Below are 18,746 nucleotides of genomic sequence, written 5' to 3' on the forward strand. Positions count from 1 at the left end.
GTCCACTACAATTCAAGCAGAACCTGACATTCATGAAGTTCATACGCAAAATTAAGGAGGAACGGCTGAAAGCAGAATAGCAGAATAATTCCAGCAGAATAACACTAACAGAATAGCAGACAATTCCAGCAGAATAGCATAATAACTTTTATTTTAATTTTAATTCGGATCGGAATGGCAATTTAAATCAGCCTAAGACTATTTTTGCGGTAAACATGTAATTATAATTTGCCAAGAAAACCATCCATTTTTGTCAGTTAAAAGAACAATTTTAAGACCAACTTCATATATTATACGTCTCGCATACTATCTCGTACAATAAACTTTAGCCTAAGCCAGAAGAATAGCTGAATAAATCACTGAAAGAGATATATTACTTTTCAAACGATAAAAGCGCCATGAAATTAATGTCCCCAATGGGCCTCTGTAATGATATTTGTAGAAGGTAAAAGTTCTTCCTTTCATTAGAAAATATAATTACATTGTAACTCTACAGTAATGATATAACAGGTCAGTTCCGAACCTGAATACGATTTAACTTTACTCAAACATGTCGAGAAATATATTTTTGAAACGGAACGGTACCCATTTTTTAAATCTGAATTCAGAGTGAAATCGGTTTTGCATTATTTTAATTCCCGTAGACCTAAAATGTATATAAGGACACATTTAGTATAATTATACTAATTTGTTTTAACTCGATTGTGAAGAAATGTTCGCATTTAGTAAATATATTACAGGTTATGTATTTACAATCCGCTATGGAAAGATGGGCACTTTAACAATCGCTTACGGAAGTCAAAATCTATTGTTATTCAAGATCTTTAACCAGCTAGACCTAAACACCTAACTTTATACAGTTTGTAGATCCAGTCACAATAAACATCTTAATTGATTTAATGTGAAACTTTTCTTCCGCTATTTCCTTTCTGAAATACAAACAATTGGAGAGCACTTCTTCGTTTGAGTGTTTCACATGTACACAGAAACTACTTGCATTTCGACATTTGCGAATTAAGACGAAGTGGACTGTGGTCACCTATCAAGAACGACAGGTCAAAGGGGACATCTCAACATTGATTAAAATAATATTATTTGCAGACGAATATTATGCCCACAATAATGATAAGGCCTGTCGAAGGCGAAGGGATATTGTTTTGGCGTTTCCCGACCGGATTTTGTCCGTCCGTGCGCCCTTCCGTCCGTGCGTCCGTCCGTCCGTCTGTTATTAAAAATGCTTATGCTTCAAAATGTGCTTTAGCTAGAACTACCAAAGATGTAAAAATGGTACTAGTAGCTTCCTCGCTTTGCGTTCAGCGCTTAAAGGATAGTGCGAGGCTTGGCTAGTCTTGTGGCAGTATAATATGATTAGGCGTGGTATTCTAGTGAGGCAGCAGTATATAGTTGGGATTTGTGCTCACTAATACAAGTAAACACTGTTGTAAATATGACTGAAAATATAGGGTAGCTTTTAAATTTTTATGATATTGATGGATGAATGTACATGTGAGCAAAATGAATTACACTGATTTATTTTCCTGGTGAAATTATTTCAAATCGAGTTTGTTTTTAAAGTGTGTTTGTCGTTAAAATTGTGCTACTGATACTGTTATTGTTGCAGATACTGTGTTTTAACATTTATGTAGAAGGCCATATTGGAAATAAGTTGTATGTTTACTATGTACTCTTAATATGTCACCTTAAAATAAAGTTATTATTATTATTATTATTATTGAAAAGACGTTTTACCTGAACATATATTCAATTTTCTATAATATTGCAAAAAATCAACAAAACAGATTCGGAAAACTTCGAGGATTTTGTCATTCCAACCCCTTCCCCATATTATTGAAGTATCCTGCAAGTGGCGTTAGAGAAATCATTTGACTGACAAATGCATGGGTTAAACATAAAATAAGTGCCGAATTACGATAGTTAGTTCAGACTTCAAGGAAGAAAATATCGATTGAAAAATATCATTTTCGCTGAGATTGTCTATTGTTCTTGAGTAAGTACAAAACACTTAATGTTGTTGGAAACAATGAGGGGGAACTACCGTAACGGATTGTTTCAGTAAGTGTTGTCAATTGTTTTAATATAGTTAAGTACCGAACTGTACGATCGAAACCGAGATTGTTCCTGGAATTTAACGTTTAAATAAAATTCTTTTGGTATCGGTTGCTTAATAGCTGGAAGTCTTATTGATAACATTTTTACAAATACCATACAGATGTAGGTTAACCAAGAGACTTTCGAAATACCGCAGAATATTATCTCACCGAATACATTTACACACTTTATTAAAGCTTGCGTGAAGCTAGCAGAATAACAGCATAAAACCAGCAGAATAGCAGAATAACTCTAGCAGAATAGCAGAATGACTTCTTTTCATTTTACCTTTTAACTGTTTGACAATTAAAATTAGCTAAGACTATTTTCGCAGGAAATATATTACCATTATGATTTGTTAGAAAACCATTTTTTGCAAGTTAAAAGACCGACTTTATACATTTATTTATACTTTTCGCATATCATCTCGCACAATTAATATTAGACTATTAAGCTAGAAGAATAGCAGTATAACTCCATCAGAATAGCAGAATATCTCAAGCAGAATAGCAGAATAACTTTTTTAATTTTATCTCACATCATTAGATAAGATTGTACTCTAACGTTGACGGAAACATAAAATATGTGAAGCATCTCTGCATTATGAAATATTGAGACAATGTGATTGGTGCACGATGGAAGATTTACCGCTCGAACTGCGCGTTTTAGGTGAGAAATGTACGATTGAAATGGGTAAGTGCACTTTCCCGTTCATGACCATGGTTCTTAAAGTATACCTAGGGGTAGGGTATAACATGTACAGTGGCATTTTCTTTCTGGTCTGGTGCCAGTGAAAAGAACCCCTTTAAGACGGACTTTATATTATACATCTAGCATTTTACCTCGCACAATTAACATTAGCCTGAGCTAAAAGAATAGCAGTATAACTCCAGCAGAATAGCAGAACATGTCAAGCACAAAAGCAATATAACTCCAGCAGAATAGCAGAATAGCAGAATATCTTAAGCAAAATAGCACAATAACTCCAGCAGAATAACAGAATAACTTTTTTTCCATTTTACCTCATCTGTATGACTATTAGAAATAGCTTAAGACTTTTTTTGCGGTAAACATGTAACCATTGTAATTTATTAGAAAACCATTTTTGTCAGTTAAAAGAAAAACTTTAAGACCAACTTTATACATTAAAGGTCTCACATGCGGTACAAACACGCAGTACCTACAGTATGTTTACTGTACAGATTATAGAGAAAATTGCTTAACAGAAGTTAGGTTACTTAAGACTTCTTTCTTATGGGAAGTATATCTGTAGCTGTTCACTCTCCCGTATTGTCTTTAAAAAGATATTATATTGTACAGGTACATGAGTGCGTTATTCCTGCAGAGGTTACTAAGGACGACAGCACGACATGAATATTACGTTATGGCATTGTGTGGTCGTGCTGTCGGATCGTGCTGTTTCTTTATCGCACCGTGTTGACGTTCTGTCGTGTCGTATTGGCGGACTATTGCATCGTGTTGTCATGCTATCGCTTCGTGTTGATGTGCTGTCTTATCGTATTGACGGAATATTGCATCGTGTTGTCATGCTATCGCTTAGTGTTGACGTGCTATCATATCGTATTGACGGACTATTGCATCGTGTTGTCATGCTATCGCTTCGTTTTGGCGTGCTATCTTATCGTTTTGTCAAAGACTTGACATGTTCGTGTTCCCTTGCTGTCATATTGAATTGTCAGACTATTGTCGTGCTGTTGTTTTTCTATCGCGCCGTGTGGTCGTGCTATTGTAATCGCGTTCTGGTAAAACATGTGCAGACTGTTATTAAAAGCCGGCTTTGATTTGCTTTAAATCAACAGTAACGGAAACCTGTCACATTCAATGAGACACCATCTGATTGGTTAAAAATTAGTTCCCTTGAATCATGAAAATATTTTTAAAATCTTGAAATGTAATGTTTGCTGTGTAATTCGAAGTATTTTATAGCTGCTTGGCTATTTATTTTATTCTGAAATTGAATTAGCAATTTATGGCAATAGGTACTAGTTGGAAATCCACCACTTAATTCCATGCATGGTTTAGGGGGACGGTTACATAGATAAAAAATGGATCGGGCATACTCATGTAAAACTGGTATTTTTGTGTTTTGGGGGCTATTTAAGAGGGAAAATGACATCTCATGTGTCAACGAAAGTTTTGTGGGGGCCATACAGAGTCATTGTACGCTTATCGAAAAATCTATAGCAGAGTCTGATCTTACGAAGACTGTTACACATGTGTTACAGGAACGCGATATCGCCTGTCGACAACTGCACAACGAAAACACAATTTTATTGTTCTATTTTCAAGTATGTCGTACCGTCAACAGTGACAGCACGATAACACTATTCGACCACACAACATCACGATATGATAGCGAGACAGCAGGATGGAACAGCACGATGATACTATTTGATAAAACATTCATAATTCTTCTGTCACATCGTGATATCGTGCTGTCACATGTTTTTGTAATATCTCCGGATCCACTGAGTGTGTGACAATTCAACAGCCCTATCGAGATGACGTTTAGTGTACAGGTATTACAAAAAATATTGCCATAATTAGAAACAAGATATAGAATAGTGGATATATCATTCTTTCATAGACAGGACAGCTTTGTTTTATTATGTACTGAATATAAAGACAGCTTAGAAAACAGAGTGTAAAATATGATGACGAAAGGGAGGCTATTATAGAACAACAATCAATCTTCTGCATACAGTTTACTCCCCTTAGAAATATGTTGTAGAGATAGACAACATATTACGCTAGGTTTAGGATCTGAAGACGAGCTATTGATAGCCTCGTTCTGACGACCCTTTCGCTAGCCACTCAGAGCTTACCTTACAACCTTTTGCAAATCTATATTTAGCCTGGTTTTTTTATATTTATAAATATTATTATATAGCATGTCACTTGGCTGGTTAGCTCAGCAGGTAGAGCACTTGCTCTGTAAGCGAGGGGTCCCGGGTAAGAGCCCCGGTCTTAAAGTACTTTTTCCTTACTCTTTGGCATTCGAATAAGTCGTTTGATTGTCAGTGATTGGTTCTAATAAAATAGATTTGCGAAAATAAATATAGCAATATTGGAAATCCAAAATATACAGAAGACGAATGTGAAAGGGTCATTCTCAGATCTTCGTTTAGAAGATCAAGTACTTTAGTCAGATTTAAGAGGTAGATAGCTGATAAATAAACAAATTATCAAACGTTTTTATTTATTATTCAAGTCTATTCAAACAACGAATCAGACAGAAGCTTCCAAATACCACTGATGTAATAACTTTATTTACTTTAGTAACTTTACGTAAAAGAAAGTTGTTTGCTATTAATGGTATACCACAGTATACGTTTGTGTATGTACTAAAATATGTAGGTTCATGCGCGGCTCCAGCCAGTTGTCTCAGAGGGGGACCGGCCGAACGCCTTACTATGACCAGGAAGGTTAAATGCGTATCATTCGTTCCAGCTGTGACAAGATGTGTATTTATACACTAAAACTGAGTCCGCCCGCTTAGCTCAGTAGGAACAGCGTTGGTCTACGGATCGCAGGGTCGCGAGTTTAATCCCCGGGCGGGGCGTATGTTCTCCGTTACGATTTGATAAACGACACTGTGCCTGAGATCATTCGTCCTCCACCTCCGATAATTCATGTTGGGAAGTTGGCAGTTATTTGCAGAGAACAGGTTTCTACTGGAATAGAATCAAGGAACACTGGTTAGGTTAACTGTCCGCCGTTACATGTTACCGAAATACTGTTGGAAAACGGCGCCAACTGAAAAGAAAGAAAGAAACAAAATAATTTTGATGTGTCTTTTTGTGGATGTTAGCCGTTTACACGTACAGGGTTGTCAATAAGTTTTTAAGAGGCTGAAATAGAACAGAAACCAACCAGCTAGGGGTGTCCCAGGGTATGCCCAGTGGAAAAAATTGAAATTCATCACTGCGTTTCCTGTATTCTGGGGGCATTTAAGGAGAATTTTATAACGCCTTTTCCACTGCTATTTTGCCTTTTCGAGAAACAGTTTATTTCCTTCTTCTTTCCTTCTTTTTTAGGATTTTCCGGGGAGGGGGGGTGGGGGGGGGGGGGGCATCGGACCGCCACTCTCTTGATCCGTGCATGAAGTTTGTGATTTCGTTTTGTCATCATGTCGTAGTTTCGTATTTTCACCATCGTTATTTCGACTTTCACCATTGTGGTTTCACAACTGTGCTTTCGACTTTCACAATTGTGATTTCGATATTCGACTTTCATCATTCATCACCATGATTTAGTCTTTTACCCATGACTGTAGTTGCGATTTTCACAGTTGTGGTTTCAACTCTAAGCTTTCGTCATCTTATTTTTGAGTTTTCATTATCGTAGTTTTGACTTTTGTCATCCATAATTTCGACTTTAATCATGTGGTTTCAACGATCGTGGTGTTAAGGGAGAAAAATAAAAATACGATAGTAGAAATGAAACATTACGATAATCAGTATAAAAAAAATGCTAACGCTGACTTAAGAAGTTTGCAAAATATACCATTGAAATACACTAAGGGAAGGGAAGGAAAACATGTCAATATGTAAAAAGATTCTATTCATATTTGTAACTTGATTAAAAATGTTTATGGTAAAATATTACCTTCATTAGATATCTATGTTTTCTATAGGACACAAAAAGCAGGATATACAATACACGTACTATACTGTAAATAGAAGTTGATAACAAGAATATTTGGATATCTTCATTACAATACACGACATAAGGCATTGTTCTACAAGTTACATACAGAGAAACTATATGATGATTAAATGAATAATTGATCGCGGCCGTGGAGGCCGCGATCATATTGAATAGGTAAAGTGTATGCGCGCTGGGGAAAATATTTCATGATGGACCTGTGAATTCTTTACTTATGGGTGAAACAGGTCTCATAAGCGTAAATACGACTAGCTTCTACTGATTATAAAACATACCGTACGATTTGTTGTGAATTAACTGTTGTTGTACTTTTAGTAGTTCAACCGCCACCCTTGTTTAAGAGCAACATTTAAAAAACACGTTTTTTTTTCATCCTCAAGTAATAAGTAAGTAGACTCGCCCAGTTTAATCAATAACCCACAATTAACCGACCCCTCTGGTACAGTATCTAGACGCATAATCTAACTCTATACATAGAGCGCCTACTTCACCCGATTTACATTCGGAACATTTTCACGCGTTTCGGGCTTTATCGTATGTTTAACATGAGATTTTTGAACCGCCCAAAGATGCTGGAAATGTTTGTCCAATTGTTTATTTTTTTTTAATAAATATGTTACTGCTTTCATTGTCTACCATTTTTTTTCCACCCTTGCCTGAAAAAACAGTAATGAGTTTGTACACTGTTCAGACAATTGTGCTCTGTTGAAATTTAACCAAACACAAGTTTACCTGCATAAACAGAAAGCATGATATGTCACCATGCGCGGATCCAGAAGTGTGTGTGTGTGGGGGGGGGGGGGACCGGGGGTCCGGACCCCCTCTGGAAAATCTTTAAAAAAGGAAAGAAGACAAGAAGGAAAGAAAATGTTTTTCGAAAAAGGCAACATTAGGACTGCATGTAAAGTATATGCGGCTGCTGCTACATACGACCCCGACATAATTCATATTATTTATCTAAAAGAAACTAAGAATTTTACCTTCAAGAAAGCTTGATTTTATCATTTTCCCAAATTTAACAGGTTAGTCCATAAAACTGTCCCAGAATGCAAAAAAAATGAAGTGCTAAATTTCAAAATTTCCAGTCTCTCCAGTACTGGACATTATGGTAAACGCGTCTTTCCTGCACAAATGACAATTTCGCAACTTCTGTCCGGTTTGTACAAATTTCTGGCCGCGATAAACCATTTGACTTGTTAAAATGTATTGAATGACGTTCATCACGACGAATAGCATAACATTGCGGTTTAAAATGCAACAGAAATCTAGTAAAATAATGCATGGTTTTATTTAAATGCTTGAACATATAATATTAAAGTTTGCATGTGTAAAACTTTAAAATGTTTAATTATTTTCCATGATATGTTCAGGTAAATCAACAGAGTAAGACCTAAAAATAACAGCACAATATTACCATGTCAACGTTTAAATAAATCTCACGTTTGGTGTTTTCTTGTAACTAATTAACCTGCTGAATGATGGGAAGTTATGTTCTAATTCGCCACATCAAGATGACCTTCTATCGTGCAAAATTTCTTCTTGATTTTTTTTTTCACCTGGCAAGGAATAAAGAGCCCAGTCATTTTAAAGCATTAGACCCTTCAGATTACATATTCGCCGTATGCGATTTCGGCATTTCCCGGAGATTTTTTTTTAATGTGTACTACCACTTAAAAACTGGAAATTCTTCTACTGCATGGTATTTAATTACGCTCTACATAAACAATTAACGTATCATATGTAGTAGTAATCTTTATTAAATTACCACCAATGTGCATACCTATACAAAATATATACAAATATAACGATTCATAATAAGTATATTGCCACTCATAAACGGATATCATAAGAGACTACAGTATTGAAACATATATTAATACATGAAACTGAAAGAACAATAGTCTAAATAACTATCTTGGCTTAACTGATTATCTAAAATGCCATAAGAAACGGGGTATATGTACTAATACACGCTTGTAAAGAAATAGTGGCATAAACTGTGTGCCCTCTGATCAGATCAGGGAGAACTTGATTAGCAAAGATATTTAAGCACATACATATAACACTGCACGAACATACCATCAGTACATTATTTACAAGGTATGATTTTATTTACAAATTAAAAGTTGCCTCGGTTGCAAAAAAAGTAAATAGGTTTTGGCACAAAGTCTTACTAAATAAGAGTTAGAAAATCAAAAATCAAAATTTTCTTATTATGACAATGTGTGTAAACTATTCGAATATTTAACAGATTTCTGGAAAAGAGGTACTCTTATGTCGTTAAAAGTGTTGAACTGTAGAACTACATACCGGTATGTTAATTTTCTACAGCGTTCTGAGACCTTCTGTGAAACCTCCATAACTAAATGGTGTAAAAATACTTCAGAAAATGGGAAAAGCATGAAACTTGGTACATAACTACTTTAGGGCAAAATACTAAAAATGAGCATGAGACCCACTCCGAAAAATCCAATATGGCCGAAAAATCCAAGATGGCCGCCATATATGTATATATTTTCAAAAATACATAATATTATATATAAAATTTCTATTGACACAGTCATTAGTATTATAAGCTAAAACCACCCGCCTGAATAAATCCAAACATATTATATTAACAAAAATACCGCTCTTCCAACAAAAATGAAAAAGTTGTCTCCCTTAGATAAAACGTGCTATTAAGCAGAAGAAAAGTCATAATGCATTTATATGAATCAAAATTAAGTATATAATGGTAACTGGCATATCAAGAATGTTTAAAATGGCAACATTCCTGTGCAGAACTTTACAACAATTGTAAATTAGTTAATTATAAATACATTCGAACTTCGGTAACTGGAACCCATCAGGACCGACAAAATTTATTCGAATTTTCGGTAGTATGAGTGATCGAAAAATATATTATAAAGGAATTTGTTTGGTACCTGACGATAGATTAATTGAAGAATGGTGTTCGAATTATCAGAGTTTGAGCAAACGAAGTTTTAGTCTGTAATGGTCAAATGTTGTTATTATTTGCCGGCTTCGGATTGGTTGAAAACTGTGTAGTATTGTATTTTGAATGCTTAAGTCACTTTCAGTAATCCCCTAGGATGAGAAATGTGTTGATAATGCAGAAAAACACTGTTTTTGTGATGGGTGGGGTATGAAAACAGCTCTTTGCAGTAGCATTTATGCTTGAAAGTGTATGTAAGCAGTATTTGGTTGAAGTGGACTATATTCATTCAATACAGGAGGAGTTTCATGTATATTGCCTCAACATTGACTCCATGGTGATCATTTAAGTAAGAAAATGCAGTTTTACTCCATATTTTCAATATAGCTGATTTAAGACACTGTGACACATTATAGATAAAAGGGGACAAGAGGCATGGAATTTGGATGAGTAAAAATAACACATTTGTTACTTTGGTAAGTGTTTACTTTAAAATAATAACATCTGAAAGGCATGTAATTACTACAGTGAAATATTATATTCTCTTTAGGTCAGATGTTGTTATTATTTGCCGGCTTCGGATTGGTTGAAAACTGTGTAGGGAAACCCGTAGCATTCAATGAGACTTCAGCTGATTGGTTAAAAATATGTTGCTTTGAATCATGAAAATATCCTTAAAATCTGGAAATATAATGTTTTCTGTGCATTTTGAAGTATTTTATAGCTGCCTGGCTATATATTTAACTTTGAAATTAGCAATTTAGTGAAGTAAGTACTTGTTGGAATTCACCACTAAATTCCATGCACAGCTGAGGGTGGTTGTCTTTGAATGGAAATAGAAAAAAAAATGGATCCTGCATGCCCATGTAAAAATGTTATTTTTTTTTTGTGTCTGGAAGGCTATTTGACAGGGTAAATGGCACCTCATGTGTCAACAAAAGTTTTGAGGGGGTCATACAGAGTCATTTCTTACAATGTAAGCCTATGTAAAAATTAATAGCAGTGTCTGACCTAATGTGTATTAGTGAATAAATGACATGTGTTTCACTTTGTCATTAGTTTTCGTGACTCAGAATTTGTAAGTGTTGCTGTATTCATTTCAATTTATTTACACTAAGAGAACTAATGACACTTAATAAAACTATATAATTCATTAATTATGTTAGTGTGATAGACCATGTGAACATCCCTGGCCTGTCAGATCATCATGATTTCTTTGGGAAAAAGTCATTGCCGGTTGATCGGCGTAATCAAATTTACATTTGCATGTCCCTGTAATATTCTGTTTTTGTCAAATTGTAGCACATTGTGCCATAACAATGGTTTTATAGTTTAATGTCATAAGCATGTAATGTACAGTCACTAATGCTCTGATCACTCTCAGGCAAAGACCATGAAGATCATACTGCTTCCTGAAAATTTTGACGCGGTGGGGACGGGGATCAAACTCGAAAAATGTGCAGTTCTAAAGTTCATACTGCGCGCTTTTAACATCATTGCCAGGTTCTCACGGCGTCTAACACATTCGCACTAATTTTCTTACCACGCGCTTCTTCACGTCCAGTGTGTTCTTACTACATTCTTAGTACGATCAGTCAGATTGCACCTCTCGCTTACCATGCTTTAACCATATGCTTATCACCTTTTCACTGCATTCGTCGGCTACTTATAAATACTACGCCATGCGCCTCTTTTTTCCATTCCTTCTGCAAGTTATATTGACATAATTGTGTCCGCATCTACACTCAACAACCATAAATTACAATAAACGACGACCCCCCCCCCCCCCCCCCCCCCCCCCCCCCCACCCCACCCCAACGCCCCAATGAAGAAAAAAGAGCAGTCTTATAGAGAGACTGCGGTGGAATAAGCAAAAGCAGTGTGAAGGATATACGGAGGTCCAAAAGTCCACTACAAGCTGCCAGTGCTGATTATGTGGCAATTCCTGGTGATGTTCGATACCCATTGCTGATTGGGATTTTGGATCCAGTATTCATACTTAATTTTCAGAATCTGAACCAATCATGGCGAGAACCTGCTGCAAACGTGACATAGATGTGTTAAGAACCGAAAGAACGTATTAATAACCTTATGCGGTATACTACAATGTGGCATGCACGTAGCATGGTCATAGCACACAAGCGTAGATAAGTTGTAGTAAGAACTCCATTGACGTAGCAAGAACGCAATGATAACCCAATGACAGCGCAGTGAGCACGCCATGCAGCCTTTCCCGTCCGCACTACGCTTGTACTATGTCCTACTAGGTTTTAGTTAATCATTACTACGTCCTTCCTGCTTTCTGATTAGACCGCGTTCTCACTAATTATCATGTTCTTATCGGAGTCTACTGTATTTCTTCTACATTGTACAAGTTCTTACTGTGTCCTGATACTTTTTACGACGTAGTGGGAACGTGGCTGAGTGTAACGGGGGTATAAATTAAGAGCAGAACCTATCATTTCTACAAGAAAAATGTGCTCTAATATCTATTTCTGGACATTTTACTGAAATTAAAATTAAATTAAATGTGAGTACTTGAGGATTTTTCTAATGAGCACAGGTACATTCGAAACACAATTTTAATACCAATTTAAATTACTAGTTTTAAGACGACAAATATTATCTATTTACCATTTGTACTTCCAGTTAAGCAGTCCAATGTAAGAATAACACTGTCTTGTCAAACAAAACTAACCAGTACAGCTCGCGCTTACCGGTGAATCAAGCTTTTAAATGCATTTTCTACATCTTCCTACAAGCAAACTGTTCGTATTATATTTCTGGGGTATAAATGGAGGCTTTCGATTTGTCAAACGTGCTGAAATGCTCTGCACTGCCTTATGCAAGTTAACTAAAGTTGTCGACAATCTCGTGCTTGTGTGTACTGACAAGAGTATCTGACATGTACCTTATTTCAGATTTCAGCTCACTGTTCAGAGTAATATATTTCACAGAATAGTTACTAAGTGTTGTCCATGAAAGCAACTTTTATATTTTCAGCCTTACTCTTCTTTGTTACACAGTTAGCAATTTATTACGCAGATATTGTGACTGCGGGTGCATAATAAGGAACATTGTTTCATTTGATCCTACTAGCCCGTCGCTATAATCTATTCTTGCATTTCGAAGTCCCAAACTGAAAGGGGTAGTTGTCGTAGTTGGTGTCAAAGAAACTACAATTTTATATAGCAACTAAGTTAATTGACCTTCACATTCTCCATATTACTTACCATCTATAAACAAGGTTTCATAAAGAAGTCTTTAGAATTTGCAATTTTGAAGTTATTGCAGAATCCGCCATTTGCAAATGATGGACCGACATACAGACGGACAAAATGATGTACAAGAGGAGGAAATAAGATAACAAGCATGTTCTCAATTTGTCCCTCTGTCTATGTAAAATTTCTCAAGAAACAATCTCTCCTTGTTTTGAAGAAATGCAGGATGACACTTTGCACTATTTGTTGCCATAGCAACAACATTTGTTGCCATAGGAACAAATTTAAATGACAAATGACATTGGCATTCTCTGCATTGCCATCTATCCATGTACCACGTATCATGAAAAATTCTGCTGTAGTTTCAAAGTTATTGAAGTATCCCACTCTGCATGGCTGACGTATTGACATGCATACAGGGGCAACCCATAAGCCCCATCTGGCTAAATACTGGTAAGGGAATAACAACAATGTTTCAATATGCTGCTGTGGAGGGAATTCAAGTGAAATAATATAAATTACATATATTAAAACAAAATATTCTTTAAAATATGAAAACTACACAATGATAATATTAATCTAAGTTTTAAAGGTTAGATTTTTGCCGTTACCATGGAAACAGAAAGAAACTAACATCATTTGAATTGTTATTTTTGCATTTGATGCAAATTTAGGATTTATTTTATTATACATGTATACATTTATATTTAGTGCATTTTGGGGGTGAATGTAAATATAATGACCTTTCATTAGAATCTTCTAAGGTAAATATTGAGTTTAGCGGCCATTTTGGAAAATGGCCGCCATATCGGCCATCTTGACAGATATCAAATGGGTCCCATGAAAAAAATGTTTTTAATGCTTTAATAAAAACGCTGTGCCAATTTTGGTGCTTTTCCCATTTTCTGAAGTATTTTGGCATTTTCTGTTACGAATTGATCGCACTAAACGACCAGATACATGTATAATGCGAACAGAAGCAACCCAGCACCTAAATGTACCTAAAGTCAACCGATGTTTACTCGGTAACATAATTTCACAAAAGTGCTCAGCTTCATATGTTGTTTTGAAACGTTTATATAATCTAAACTTATTTCTCACTCTTCAAGATGAAAAAAAAAGTGTTTTTTTAAAGTCTGTTACACAATTTGTTAAGAATGTGCATTCTGAAGCTGATATAATATATATGTGTTAACATTACATCAGTGGCAAACCCATTATCAAGATAATGTATGTTACATAGTGGGTAATGTATGGTCGTCTTTGGTTTTTCGGCCTCTTTCTCATTGTTTCGTATTCAAAGAAATATTTCATGGAAGAAATTCAACTCATGTTTTTATGAAATTGATTTAATTGATGCATTTCTAGACATCTAGTCTCGATATTTTATCAATGTCCCCTTGAACATAAAAACAGTTTCACTTCGTCGAGTTATATAATACATATATATTTGATTCAATTAAAGTTCATCATATATATGATATGAGGTCTGAGTTAATGCATTTACCTGTATTGAACTGTTTGATTAACATTTTATATTTAGAACAACTTAACACCTGGGCCCAGTCCTTCGAAAATTTAATAAGCGATTAAACTAACGGTTAATTAACTTTTAGGGCTATTTCAGAAGACTTTGAAAAACAAATGTATGAGGTAAGAACTATGAACACTCAAAAATCTGTACAATAAAATCAAAACACCAGACTAGTGTTTCCCACCAATTCTAGTATTTTGAATAAAAAATTAACAGGCGGTTAGTTGACCAGCCGGTAAATGTTTCGAACAACAGGGTTATGATATAATTGAAGTGTTCGTGATGACAATGCTTTACGTTAAAATATACAGAAACAGTTACTGGAATACAAAAATCATCACATAATGATAAGGAAATACAAAATTCAAAATCATCGTATCGATATTGTCAACGATCTTCTTTTGATTCTTTATTATTCTATTTCAAACTGAATACTAACAACAGATTTGATTTATAACAGGAGACCAATACTCTCGACTGCTTTCTGTCATAACAAATAGCAACAGGATTCTTGATTCCATCTTTCTCCCCCAGGATCACGTCTATCTTCTGCTGCTTAGGTTCCAACTGAACAACTGTCGTACTGTAATACCCGCAGATAAACACCTGACATATACCGTCAGTACATATGCCACTAGCATGTTTCAAGTCTCTGTTGCTGAATGTGTTCATTACATTACCAGTCAGATCCATCATAGTTATGTTATCACTGTACAAGCTGGTAACAAGAAGATGCTGACCATCATCTGTGACTGTGGTGTATGCTGGAACGGAAGATAATCCACTTATAGAATGATGTAGCTGACCAGCGTTGTTATACACTTCTATACAACCGGAAGATGAATCACGTGAATCACCACAACAGACATACAGTTTATCATCAACATAAACCATTCCTCTACAGCAGTTACCTGTACTGAATGATCTCTTCAGTGTCAGTTTCTTTTTTACAGATATGTACTGAACTTTCTTAGCATTAAGCAGAGACACAGCAACCTCATTAGAACCAACATTACACATGCCAAGTGGACCGCCGGGCAGTCGAAGCGATTCGAGAAGTTTATATGACTGATCTAGTCTTTTCAGCTTGCTGTTGTCAAAATCAGCAATAAGGATAGTTCCGTCTGACAGCTGACAGATGTCTAATACATAACATACACTAGAATCAGATTTCTCCTTTACATCAAAATTACCATACAGCTGTATTCTGTATTTAGGAAGCGGAGCACGATTATCCTGAGACGTCTGCGAGGATGGCGTAGATGCACGTGACTGGCTGACATGTCTGTATGTGGTTGCTAGTGAAAGTTGACCAACGTTTACAGGGATATCTGTAAAGGTGCCCAAACTTTCAAGTGAACTAAGGTATGGCTCGATTTTCGGGTCGATTCTAAAGTTAATAGCATCTTTCCGTATCTTCTTTGAGATATTAAGAACTTCCTGAATAGCATTACTTAAGAATTTCTTGTCGGTTTTGACTTGTACAAAGAGATCACACTCATTATCTTCCTTGAATGACTCTAGCTGCTTCAGCATGTCCTCAGCTGTTGATTTCATGACGGTAAGATCTTTTGTATCTTGTTCGCAACTGCTTACGATAATTTCCGCTTTATCATGTAAAGCATCGAGAGTTTTTTGCTCCATATCATCAAAGTACTTATTTACTTTCTTTCTAAAATCAGCAATAATTTTCTTGACATCTTTTCTTTCATTCTCGATACGAGAAATATCAGCTTTCCGGTCTGCAAGAACTCTAACGGCGTCGTTCAGGAGGGCACGTGTTTCTTGTTTGATAGTTTGGTACTCATTGCTTTTTTTTATACCCTTGGCCGCGTCTATCAAATGTTCGGTTTCAGCACAGTTGCTGCAATAAACATGAGAAAATATTTTAGATATAGGCTGATGAAACATGCCAAAAAATGTCTGTTGAAATTTTATATATATGCGCAGGACTATCAACGTGCAAGTGGAAACCTCCTTGAATTTGGTAAATATTCACATTTATTTACAATAACAAAAGTAGATTAAATTATTCACATTTATTTACAATAACAAAAGTAGGTTATATTATTAATAAACGGTATCATTCTAATATGCTTGTTTCTGTTAAATTGACGTCACGTTGAAGTGTGTAGACGTCAATAAAATAAATATAGAATACGAGATATATTTGGACTCGTGCCCTGCTGGGAAAACGAGATTGGACTCGCCTCCGTGTTGTACAGAACAATGTTAAATAGCCTAATATTATCACCCCGATGTAACTGGATAAAAACTATACACATTTCGAGTTCCAGTAATATTCGGATACCTTTGGAAACATTATTTAGGCCATTTCTTGCTATAACATGTGAAATATTAACCGATAAGGAAATGATCATGGTAAAATCAAATAATTCTTTAATCTATCTCATTTTCTGTTTTCCACATTTTCTATACTAAAAATCTTAAGATGAGTTGATACTTAATTTCTTTAAAAAGCATAAACAAATACAATATAGCAATGGTCTTTCGAAGAAATATTGGAAAGAAATTTGCCGCGTGAAACTCATGTTTAAAGATTTTGTATCTTCTTTTTGCATTTACGGTATCAACATTTGGCAATCAGCATGGCTAATCGGCATTATATTGTATACAATATCAATGATAAAATAAATTAAGTTGACGATATTAAACATACCTGTGCTCGAGAACCTTGCACGAGCTACAGCAGACGACATCATGGTCGCCACAATAGATGTTAATGATTTCACCAGGATGTTTCAAACATCGTTTCGTCGGAAATGAAACAAGTTTAGTCTGGGCCACTTTCCCAAACTGGCTTTGGTCCAATAATTTGTGTCTTGTGTTGAGCGGAAATCTGTTGTGACCCCTGACACAAGAATCACACATGTAGACGAAGCATTCCTCACAATATTTGACAGCCTCCATGTTCTTTCCTTCGTTCTCACATGGCGAACACGGAAAGTCATAAAAAGGTTCGTGTCCGCCCTCCAATGTTCTAGAAAAGCTACCACCCGTAGCCATTTTGAATTTTGTCGTAAATATCCGTCTGTTAAGATATTAAATCTGTTTGAATATCAAATTATGTGATATACGCGTACATTAAGTTGATATAAAAAGTTAAAAGCTATTATGAAATTTTATATCCCTGAACAATTACACTTTATAAAGTGAAATAACAATGAAGTATCTGGTTTAAACTTCGAAAAACTGATTTATTGCTTATCTGAAACCTACATTTTAACTTCCTTCTTCTTGACCTGCTTTGAAGCGTGGCGGGCCGTCGCGCGCATTCTAAAACTTAGTCTTACAAACCCCATATAACGGGATATATTTTATAAACTACTGACAATAAAACTTATTACTTATCTTAAATCAAATACATGTATTGGTAATTCATTAAAACATCAGATTAGGATCCGTAAATTGGCGTAGGGTTTCTTTTTTTTTGTACTGTGCACTTTAATCGACCCGGCGCGTCTCGCGACGATCTACTGCATTATTGTGCAGGATATGTAGTATATTTGGCAACCTGATTTCTTATTCAGTGGCCTTTTAAGTTACATTTTGACCAGTGTAGCATTGAATTTTAGTAGTTGATTACCAAATGATCGCGGATTTAAACAATTATATTGTTCTACTAATCCCCAATGATAACGTGGTTTCCGCCGAAACAAGAGGACGAGTCCATTTTATGAAAACTGCTAAAAAACATTCATAATGAATGCACAATACAGTAAATTCTTGACAATTAAATGATAGTAATTGTTTCATAAGTATATTGCAACATTGCTCAGTCGGGTAAAATGCCGATTGCGGTTGGATATAAGCAAATTGTTTCATGAGTTCGAATCTTTTTTCATTTTCGTTTCTTTCTTTGATGTTTTGTTTTTGTATTCATTTTCTTATATAACATTATATATCGTACATTATTCGCATGTATTTAGAGCGTTGGTCTACGTATCGCGGGGTCGTGAGTTCGATCCTCGGGCGGGACGTATGTCCTCCGTGACTATTTGATAAACGACATTGTGTCTGAAATCATTAGTCTTCCACTTCTAATTCAAGTGGGGAAGTTCACAGTTACTTGCGGAGAACAGGTTTGTATTGGTACAGAATCCAGGAACACTAGTTAGGTTAAATGCCCGCCGTTACATGACTGAAATACTGTTGAAAAACGGCGTTAAACCCAAAACAAATTTAATTAATATCATGTTTGATATGATGCTAAACCTTTCTCATCTGCCATATCGGC

The 18,746-nt window shown here is 35.5% G+C and overlaps 1 protein-coding gene across 1 annotated transcript; it reads right to left on the minus strand.

The window, feature by feature from the left end:
* Nucleotides 1-14,396: 14,396 nt before the first annotated feature.
* On the minus strand, nt 14,397-17,734 carry LOC123542714 (uncharacterized). Its single transcript, XM_053531091.1, has 2 exons — nt 17,169-17,734; nt 14,397-16,352 (listed from the first exon to the last, which is right to left on the minus strand). Exons 1-2 carry the CDS (start codon nt 17,513-17,515, stop codon nt 14,906-14,908), a joined length of 1,794 nt encoding a protein of 597 aa, XP_053387066.1. The 5' UTR covers nt 17,516-17,734; the 3' UTR covers nt 14,397-14,905.
* Nucleotides 17,735-18,746: the final 1,012 nt, after the last annotated feature.

Source organism: Mercenaria mercenaria, chromosome 19 (genome assembly GCF_021730395.1).
Source record: "Mercenaria mercenaria strain notata chromosome 19, MADL_Memer_1, whole genome shotgun sequence".
Classification (NCBI taxonomy): Eukaryota; Metazoa; Mollusca; class Bivalvia; order Venerida; family Veneridae; genus Mercenaria; species Mercenaria mercenaria.

Coding starts and splice junctions, on each gene's coding strand:
- LOC123542714 (XM_053531091.1), bottom strand. CDS start 17,515: ATGGCTACGGGTGGTAGCTTTTCTAGAACATTGGAGGGCGGACACGAA. Junction 16,353..17,168: donor TGCAAGGTTCTCGAGCACAG/GTATGTTTAATA, acceptor TGTTTATTGCAG/CAACTGTGCTGAAACCGAAC.